This window comes from Camelina sativa, chromosome 5, assembly GCF_030686135.1.
Source record: "Camelina sativa cultivar CO46 ecotype springtype chromosome 5, ASM3068613v1".
Lineage (NCBI taxonomy): Eukaryota > Viridiplantae > Streptophyta > Magnoliopsida > Brassicales > Brassicaceae > Camelina > Camelina sativa.
In genome coordinates this window covers 8,372,882-8,382,660 of record NC_141884.1, presented here as the reverse complement: position 1 = coordinate 8,382,660, position 9,779 = coordinate 8,372,882, and the positions used below count along the sequence as shown (strand labels likewise).

The 9,779-nt window shown below is 32.8% G+C and overlaps 2 protein-coding genes across 2 annotated transcripts; one reads left to right on the top strand and one right to left on the bottom strand.

The window, feature by feature from the left end:
- Positions 1-4,784: 4,784 nt before the first annotated feature.
- Positions 4,785-5,639, top strand: LOC104786214 (protein CYSTEINE-RICH TRANSMEMBRANE MODULE 7). The gene is made up of 3 exons (XM_010511570.3): positions 4,785-4,913; positions 5,041-5,227; positions 5,438-5,639. The coding sequence occupies exons 1-3, from the start codon at positions 4,871-4,873 to the stop codon at positions 5,496-5,498; spliced, it is 291 nt and encodes a 96-aa protein (XP_010509872.1). The 5' UTR covers positions 4,785-4,870; the 3' UTR covers positions 5,499-5,639.
- Positions 5,640-5,652: 13 nt separating this feature from the next.
- Positions 5,653-9,233, bottom strand: LOC104786213 (serine carboxypeptidase-like 46). Its single transcript, XM_010511569.2, has 10 exons — positions 8,719-9,233; positions 8,519-8,620; positions 8,347-8,442; positions 7,684-7,776; positions 7,525-7,604; positions 7,142-7,429; positions 6,924-7,048; positions 6,370-6,462; positions 6,166-6,283; positions 5,653-6,006 (listed from the first exon to the last, which is right to left on the bottom strand). Exons 1-10 carry the CDS (start codon positions 8,969-8,971, stop codon positions 5,857-5,859), a joined length of 1,398 nt encoding a protein of 465 aa, XP_010509871.1. The 5' UTR covers positions 8,972-9,233; the 3' UTR covers positions 5,653-5,856.
- Positions 9,234-9,779: the final 546 nt, after the last annotated feature.

Genomic DNA, 9,779 nt, shown 5'->3' with positions numbered 1-9,779 from the left:
TGAGTCTGAATTTTAACCGAGAATGGTAAGCAAGTTATAAACGAGTTGTGTGTATGCTTTACAAGTTGAAAGAGAATACAATGTTTAATAAGAATAATACTAGTTGTTGTTGCATTAAAGTTGGTCAATGAAATGAGCCCTGAGGAATCGCGCGCCTCTTAAAAGACTAGTGGTACTAATCATAATGATTGCAACATGTGACTCCACATTTTCATGGTTTTTTTTTTTTTTTATCAGAATCCTTTCTTTAAATTCTAACTAAATTTTCTTGGAAACCTTTTTCTTTTATTTAATTATGTTGGGATAAATATAAGAGATAAGAAAAGAAAAACTAAAAACGATTGAAAGAGATTCTCTAAATATTAGAGATTATCTAAAGATAAGATATAATAATTTAACTTAACTAGGATTTATATTACATATAGAATAAAATAAATTATATACAGTTGTTCATCACTATATACTTGTTTACTATCATATGTTGGAAAAGGTATTCATCTTAATTAGGTGTTACTCATGTCGTGTCATTCATCTTATTTGTTGATATTTATAGTAACTGAATTAGTACTGAACTGTATACAAAATTAGATAAGGATTCGTCCGATGTGCGAGTTTAAAGTTTTACAAATAAAATATAATTTAATAAAATATATTAAAATTTATTGTATATTATTTAAAAAAAAAATTTTTGCTATAATACACTGATTTATATCCATATACAAATTTTTATGTATGTTACTATTAAAAATGTATTTTTTACATCTAGGTATATTGTATGTTACAGATATATTATTAACCACCACATTGAAAATATCTATATGAACAAATTAATGCAACTATTATATGTCTCTTTACTTTCACTTTTGCATAGTTTCTTTAATCACTAAACTTGTTGCCCAAAAAACATTATGAATAAAAAAAATTACATGATAATAATGTATGACTAACTATAGAGAGAACCTCAGTTCTGCCCTCCTCCCTTATGAAGAGAACTTTGCGTCTAACCTCCTCCACCATGGAGAGAACATTCGCTTTGCCTTCCTCCCTTGGGGAGATAACTTTGCGTCCAACCTTCTCCACCATAGAGAGAATCTCGGCTATGTCCTCCTCATGTGTGGAGAAAACATGTTCATGCCTTTTAGCTATCTCAAAACGGCTTGCTCCAGCTAGCAACCAATGAAACTAAATATCCTTTTCCAACGTTACAAAATCTTTTGATAGTAACTAATGTTAAATTTTCCAATGTATTCATGGAAGTTTATTTGACACACCATGATGTAGCCTCTGTTGGTTAATTCCAACTTGTATAACAAGTTATCTCCTAGGAAGTTGCCTAAAGAGATAGAATAGGAAAAGAAAAAGTTCCTAAATTCTTAAGTTGTAATATGTTAATCCTAATAGGTTTAGGAAAAGATAGAACATATAAATATATGAGTCTATGGAGAGGTGTTCCATGAGAATTGAGAGAAAGAGAGATTTAGTTACTGAGAGAGTTTTCTAAATCAATAAGAAAAGGTGTTCTTATATTCTTCAAGTTTCAATCTTATATACCAATTGTTGGGCTTTCCAAGCCCAAGCCAACCCCCCTATTAGTATGATATTGTCCGCTTTGGGCCTAGGTGGCAAAGCCCGCACGGATTTCTTATTGGGCTCCTTCCCAAAAGGCCTCATACTAAATAGGTTTGGACTTGACTTATATATTAGAAACTTCATTTTCTAATCTTCTGATGTGGGACGTTGGTTTGTACCCAACAATAATCCCCCTCAAACCAAGGACCACGAACCTTAGGTCTCCCCTTCAGCGAAATCTTGTCACCATTGACTCGGTGCTCTTCCTTATTCACAAGGTACCCTTCTTATCGTGTCACATTGAGGGGCTTCTCCCACACGGATCACTAAGCCCATATCCGCCTAATAGGTCCACTTATTTCAACCTAGGCTCTGATACCAATTGTTGGGCTTTCCAAGCCCAAGCCAACTCCCCTATTAGTATGATATTGTCCGCTTTGGGCCTAGGTGGCAAAGCCCGCACGGATTTCTTATTGGGCTCCTTCCCAAAAGGCCTCATACTAAATAGGTTTGGACTTGACTTATATATTAGAAACTTCTTTTTCTAATCTTCTGATGTGGGACGTTGGTTTGTACCCAACAATAGCCTCTGTCTTCAAGCTCTTATGGATCTATCAACAATGATTTATGTTTTCCCAATCTATCTATGTTTGTTGTAGACTTGTGTTTGATTAGTCTATTTTATCCAACCATTAGCTTGATGATCTTCTCCTCTTTATCTCCTTTTGAGATTGAACAAATGGTAACAATTATGTTTGCACAAAAAAAAAATGTCTATGACCAACCAATCAAGGTTGAAACATTAGAAGAAAATTAATTTGACATAATTAATGAAATAATAGAAAATTATAAGCACGGTAATATATGAATCTCAAATAATTCAAAGATGAAAATATAAATTAAATAAAACAATCTAAAACTACTACAATAAATTTTAAAATACAAAATTAGAAAAAGAAGATGCATATATTAATCTTCCATTTTTTTTGGGTCAACATAGTAATCTTACCTATTTCAAACTGAAAAAGTAGAAAGTAGGAGTATATTTTAGTTTAAAAAAAAAAAGGAAAATTTGTCTTCCCATTAAAAAAGTTTGACCAATAGAACAAAGTTGAAAGCAATATTTTTGAATAAATTATTTTGTTAGATGAATAATATGAGACGATTTATGTTTATATAGAAGTGAGTATTTACATTTTTTAGAATTAATAATTTTATGTATATTTTCCTTAATGCCTTTTCTATTTTATGAGAAAATTTATTCCAATGAGCTCATTGTTTTTTTTTAAATTTCTTGCTTCCCACTTTATTGTAATATGCACAATCGTTCGACGATAAAGACGCTTTCTGTTTAGTTGATCTAGTGTTATATAATCTATGTTGTTATCTTGCATTTGTGTATTCATCTTTTTTTTATGCTACCTGTCATGCAAATTAATAGAAATAATAATAACACCGTGATAAATTTGTTAATCCAAAAAACTTTAGTTATTATGCATAAGAAACATTGTTAACAATTCAAAGTCAAAGATTGCGTAGTATGCATTATGAAATTGAGAAACGAAACAAAATTCAAAGAAACGATGACAAAAACACGTAGTAATATCTAGGAATATTTTTATATAGTTGCTTCGATTAGACAACAAAAAAATTGGCTTTGAGACTTGTGCAAGAATAATGATGTGTTAAACAAAAGGTTAATAAAAACAAAGAAGAAAATTTTACCAAGAAAAACAAAGCTAGTCGAAATTATTTTGTTTGCTGAAAAATATGTCATCATCTCTTTGATTATATAGAGGGGTGTATTTACAATCCTTTTCCTTTTAGGATTAACAAAGTTTTTTTTAATATAATAAGATTACAATTAGCTTATGTATCGTTTTACTAAGCTTGAAAACTGTGATTTTTGATCGTTAAAATTAACATTGTCACGATCTGATAAGTTACTAACTTTGATATGTGATTTCTGATCGTTAAGATTAACACGTGTCACGATCTGATGAGTTACTAACTTGAATATTTAATCGTTAAAACTGACACATGTTGCAATCTGGTGAGTTTTTAACTTTGATTTTTGATCGTTAAAACTAATACGTGTCACGATCTGATGAGTTACTAACTTGGATATTTAATCACTAAAACTGACACATATCACGATCTGGTGAATTTTTAACTTTAATCTCTGATCATTTAAATTAACGTATATCACGATCTGGTGAGTTACCAATTTTGAGAACCAAACTTTGTATAATATGATTATTTAAATAAACTCGAGCATTTCGAATTACTGTTTTGAAAGTTTATATAGTAGATACCAATGTTCAAAATCGAATCTCATTGAAAAGATATTCCTTTTATAAATTGATTAGACGTGTGAAACCGAATCTCATACAACAAATATGCGTCATTAGGGGTTCGTAGAGAAAATGATTAGACGTGTGAAACATGTCCCCGGTTGTGCTAATGTCAATTTTTGGTTCAAGGCAACTTGTGATTCCACTCAGCCTAAACCTGCGGTTCACAAAGGAGCAAAGTTATTGTAATTCTGTTGACAGAGATGTTTGAATAAAAAGTACATGACTTTGTTGCTCTAAAACAGTTTGTGTCATAATTGGGAATAGTCGCAAAGTGAAAAACAACAAATGTCCTACCATGCGTAGCCGTGATAGACCACTTTAAGTTGCATACTTTATAATATGACTGTTAAGAAGATGAACTATATCGAGAACTTTTTGCCTTCCATCACTGGTATGGCCTGTATATATGGGCAGTAGCAATTTATGCGGGCCATGTACTAGTTTATGAATTGTTAACAATATAAAAGAAATTACTATCCGGGCCAAGTTACAAACATCTCAAATTTTTGAATTGGATTCTATGAAAGCAAGTTCTAGTTCTATTTCAAGATTTCTTAAACCAAATTGATCAAAATCTGAGTTAGACTTATCAAACCAAAAGTTTTAGTTTTGTCGACAAAAAGAGAACATACAGTAGTTACCAATATGATGAGCCATTACATTTGTTAGGAAAAAAAGAAAAGCAGAGGACTTGGATATTTAAAATGAAGCCGAACCGGAGGGCACCGACCCAAATTGGATTAAACCGGGGGATACAAAACTGCAAAATAGCTCAGTCACGGTGTTTGCAAGCCAACACGTCGACAAAAGAATTGCCAAGTGCCTTCCCTACGATAAGACTTAACCTCTTCGTTTTAGACTACACAACTTTAGACCATTTTCATAAGATAAAAAGAGAGGTGTCTTCCATTGCCAAAACGAGTTTGCAAATCTAAAGCTTCACAATGACATCTTACCATGTTTCTCATGAGTCAAATCGACCACCAGGCAATTCTCAAAACATTTTTATAATTTACTTTGTCTTCGTTGTAAATTTATCTCTATATATGTTCAAAACTAGGTGAAAAGATAAATTAAACCCATGCATGTGTATATATTTGTATGAATTTGGCAGGTCCTTCACCACTATACCAACCGATGATAGAGGCTCCGCCGCCACCGTATCCACCAACCAGAACGAGGTATCAAGACTACTATGGCGGCTACGGTCAGCCGCATCCACCACCACTGCGTCCATATAGATCAGATGAATACTACGGAGAAGGAGAATATGATGGTTGCTTCCCTTTTCTAAGAAGATGGTAAATTCCAATTGTTAATGTCTTTATATTACCTTTCTCTTAGGTTTTACACCTTTTCAATGTGTTAACGACTTAAAGAGGTTTTGTATTTTTTTTTTTTAAACTATAAATATTTATGAGTCAACTCAATTTGATAAAACGGTAAAAAATGGAAGTAAACTCTTTTTTTTTTCTTTTCCATTAATCTCTATTACTTTGGTGATGATGCAGTTTGACGGCGCTATGTTGTTGCTGGTTCTTGGAACAATGCTGCCTTAGAAGTCGTTATTAATTCTTATATGAGAATGTTACTCTCTATAATCTACTTTTGATCCGTTTTACGTACCTGTTGTATCGAGTAAATTAGAATTCTTGTTTTGTTTATGAAACTTGGAGTTCTAATAATAAAAGAAACAGCATTGGGTTTCCAAAAGTAGCAGGAGATGAGTGTACTAAATCTTTTTTTTTTTTTTTTTACCATTTCTTTATTTTGGAAATCTTGAAAATTCAAGAACAATACATCACATTTCTATAAAAACAAATTTCCAAGTATTTTCCTTTCACGCCCTGAATCAAATATAAGCCATTTTGGGGCATTGTTTACTAATAGATGTAATGTTTACTTACAAGCTCATATAATCGTAAAAACATCAGAATTCGTCAGGGAGGGGAAGACCACCCAAGAAGGCCTTAAACAACACAAGCGCTCTAGCAGGCTGCGAGAACGGTACCTCATGGGCCGCTCCTCTCACTGTAGCAAACGCCAATATATTCCCATAAACCTGAGTCCACCCACCAACCTGTTACACCAAACCTTAATAAGTAAGTACGTCTGCGGGATATTCAAAAAAAAAAAAGTATCCGAACCGAAGCCTATTAATAGTAGATTCAAAAAACATATCGAAGACCTAAAACACCATGAATGAAAACACCCTTTTAGATGTAGTCATGATGCTAACCTGTTGTCCTGCAAACCAAACTCGATAAGGCACAGTTGTTCTCAGTCCCAACTCTTCGGCCAGTCGCTTCACTAGTGTTCTACTTCCGGTTAACGGAATCACAGAGTCTTGATCGCCACTGTTATTATTGTAACATAAAAGACACATCAAGACAAGTATATATAACAGAACTTGACAACTCCATTAGAAGAAACATTGATTTACCTGTACACAAGAACTGGAACTCCAGCTTTAACAAGAGTTCCTACTATATTTATCGTTGGTACTTCCACGTCTAGTACTTCGTAATCCAGCACACTGTCGTTCATCACGATAAAACCCTTTTGTAAATATCAAACCGAACTTTAACCAACCGAACTGAACTTTCAAAAAAAATGGTAACATTGTTTATCTAATGAATAAACCAAATATAGTGCAATTAAACCGGAATGAAATAACCAAAAATTCAGTAAAATTTTGTTTAATACAAGTACAAATTAAAATTAGATTTAACTATAACATCTATATATGCAGCAGTATAACTAACTATGTTTACTTATATTTTTTATTGTTTATATATTATCCAAACTAAATAGGACCGAGATTGGACTGAAGTTTTCCAAACCGAACCAAATGAAAAGCATATTTAGGTTCTAATCCGGTGTATCGATCCAAAATTTTGTAAAACCGAACTAATCTAGAACCGAAATCGTAAAACCAAACCGAAAAACACATATAGACAATTTCAGTTAAATTTTTTATGAAAGAAATATTATTACTTGCTGCAAACAGACCACTTGCGAGTTCCGACAAGCCGAGCATGGAGAGCTTTTTGCACATCTCTCCGGTTAAGATAGTTAACCGTCTCATCTTCTACACACACATCCACCGTCTCTCCCATTTCCTACATCATTTAAAGAAATATCAGTCACAACTCACAAGAACAAAACTAACACAACTTAAAAAAAAAAAAACTTTCATTGGCTTCTAAACTCACTTGAGGTTGAGGGTTAACTCTTTTGGATTGAGATAGCACAGAGGGAATGCAGACGTCAAGAGTAACATCATATTTGTCAACGAATCTACTTGTTTCTATGCTAACTTGACTCATCACTTTAGTGCACATACTTGACACTGTTCCTCTATAGTACTCACTCACATATCGTGAGTAGTTACAATAAGATGTGAACATTTTGTATGTTGGATCCGATATCAAACCATGAGACCAGAAATACTCTGCTCGTGAATTGAAATCCGTCGAAAACTCCATAACCGGATTGCCAATCTACAAAACCAAGTGTCAAATCAAAGAACAGAACATAACCGGATTACATGTACATATAGAAAAAGTAGAGGATGATATGAAAGAAATTAACTCACAGCAATGCCTTTGAGGTTAAACAAATTGTGCTGCTTGTTGTATTGAATCATAAGCTGAGCCAACTGAGGAACATAATGGCCTAAAAATTTTGAACATTTTAATCAAATACATTTTTAGCGACGAAAACTACTATTTTACAAAGAAAAGCTAATGTTTACCAGCGTAGCTTTCACCAGTGATGAAGAGACTTCTATTGAGATATTGAGGGAACTTGAGGAACCATTTTTGCAAGAACACAAGATTGTCTTTTGCTAGAGAATTTTTGTTCAAAAATGTGCACAAAAGACAAAGATTAGAATGTTTGATATGTGAAGACAAACAAAAAGAAACAAAGAAGAAGAGAATAATCCTCAGATGTGATCTGAATTCTGCAAAAAGTTCTTAATTTTTTTTAGTTTCTCTTTTTGTCAGACTGAGAAAGAACAACAACACATAAAAGCTGAAACATATAATTATTATTTATTTTATTTTTAAAAAGTGATCAAACAAGAAACAGATCGCATGCACCCCAACATCATCCTCACAAAGTTAAATTCCAAAAAGAATGAAAAAAAAAAAACTCAAATTCAAAACATGTAATCTAGAAACTAGAAGCATAACAATTACTACTTTGGTACTATGTTTTTAGTAAAAAGTAGAAAAAGGGGACAAAAGACACAAAATTTGGGTTTCTTATACAAAGCCTATTATAAATCAGTACACTATCACTAATCTATGAGAGAGAGAGAGAGAGAGAGACAAGATTTTATTTATACGTTTTGAATCATATAACTATGAATGAAATAGAGAAACATAAATTAAAGGAAGGTTTAAAATAATACCAGTGATCTTATCATTGACACCCTCATAAGAGGAGCTCTCAGTTGCGTAAGAGAATCCAACTCCAACAGGTGTCTCCAGATACAACATATTAGCCTCTGGCACAATTTTGAATCAAAATCTAAATCAAGATTGAGTCGAAAGATGTAAAATTTGAATGATCCAAGGACTTACCTTGATTCCAGCTATGCTGGTTCTTCACCAAGACTGATCCTTTTGGTCTAAAAGGTCCATTCTCAGAGAATGCACCAACACCTACTGATGAACACCCAGGTCCTGTAAGAATCAACAATTTTTTTATTTTATTTTTTATTACAGATATTTAAGTTTCAAAGTGTTGTAATAAAGAAGATGAAAGATGCTAATATTTTAACCTCCATTGAGCCAGAGAACGAGAGGTTTAGAGATGGGTTTGGTTTCTGCTTCAGCTAAGTAGTAAAACAGAGCTCTCTGTTTCTTCTCGTCAACGGTGACATAACCAGAGTACTGCTGAAACCCGACTTGTGGTTGACCGGGTAAACGGGTGATCCGATCGGCCCGGGACAGAACAGTTGAGCTAACTAAACTGAGAGTTTGAAGAAACAGGATTAGCGCAGTCGCCACTGTTAGACATTGCAGGAGAGACATCGTAGGTAGTAGTTCTTCTTCACCAAGTCAATAGAGAAGGAAGAGAAGAGAAGAGAGAGATATGACTTTTGTGGGTTTGTTTTTTTTTTTTTTCTCCATTTGGTATATGGCATTTATATCAAGAAAATCACTTTTTGATTTTTTGTTTTGTTAATATCGAAGTTTTTTTTTTTTTTTTTTTTGTCATTAGTTTTTCTTCTCTGAAAAAGCCGTAAGCCGCGTGATTCACAGGTAAAAGTTTTTGTTTTTATAATGGCATCCCAATGAGTTGAAAAGTCTTGAAGTTAGAGCTATCTATTGTTTTAAATGTTGCATCTATGATGTCAAAAAAAAAAGAACAAAAAAAAAAGTGTTGCATATACTATTATTGTTTACTTCTTTCCTACAAATATATCAAAAAAAATTTATTTATAGTGTTTTTGAGTAATCATTCAACCAACAAGGTTTAGATCATGTTTGAGGAATTATGATCTTAGTTCCACTAATTTTGCGAAACAAAAAAGACTTTTGATCCAAAAGAAAAAAAAAAACAAAAGGCAACTGAAACCTATCATTCATAGTTTAAGGTTTGGTTTTCTTCTTAGAGATAGATAGATACTAAAAAGACTCTCTTTTTTGAATCATTGACTGATTCGGGTGATGGTTAGTTTCTTCTTTTTTTTGGTCAAGAGGTGATGCTAGCTATTCAACTTATTATTTCATAGGAATCTTATTTACAATAAACTATTGCACAGTAAACACGAATAAACAATGAAGAAAAGTAAGAAACGGTTGGTCATGTTTGAAGTCAGTGAGTGATCAGCAAATG

What these genes read in the sequence shown, in the direction of transcription:
- LOC104786213 (XM_010511569.2), bottom strand. Translation starts at nt 8,971, where the DNA reads ATGTCTCTCCTGCAATGTCTAACAGTGGCGACTGCGCTAATCCTGTTT. An exon ending in GAGTTAACCCTCAACCTCAA is followed by an intron (nt 7,049 to 7,141) that starts GTGAGTTTAGAA and finishes TAAATGATGTAG; the next exon opens with GAAATGGGAGAGACGGTGGA. An exon ending in AAGTGGTCTGTTTGCAGCAA is followed by an intron (nt 6,463 to 6,923) that starts GTAATAATATTT and finishes GATGAACGACAG; the next exon opens with TGTGCTGGATTACGAAGTAC.
- LOC104786214 (XM_010511570.3), top strand. Translation starts at nt 4,871, where the DNA reads ATGACATCTTACCATGTTTCTCATGAGTCAAATCGACCACCAG. An exon ending in TGAGTCAAATCGACCACCAG is followed by an intron (nt 4,914 to 5,040) that starts GCAATTCTCAAA and finishes TGAATTTGGCAG; the next exon opens with GTCCTTCACCACTATACCAA. An exon ending in TTCCCTTTTCTAAGAAGATG is followed by an intron (nt 5,228 to 5,437) that starts GTAAATTCCAAT and finishes GTGATGATGCAG; the next exon opens with TTTGACGGCGCTATGTTGTT.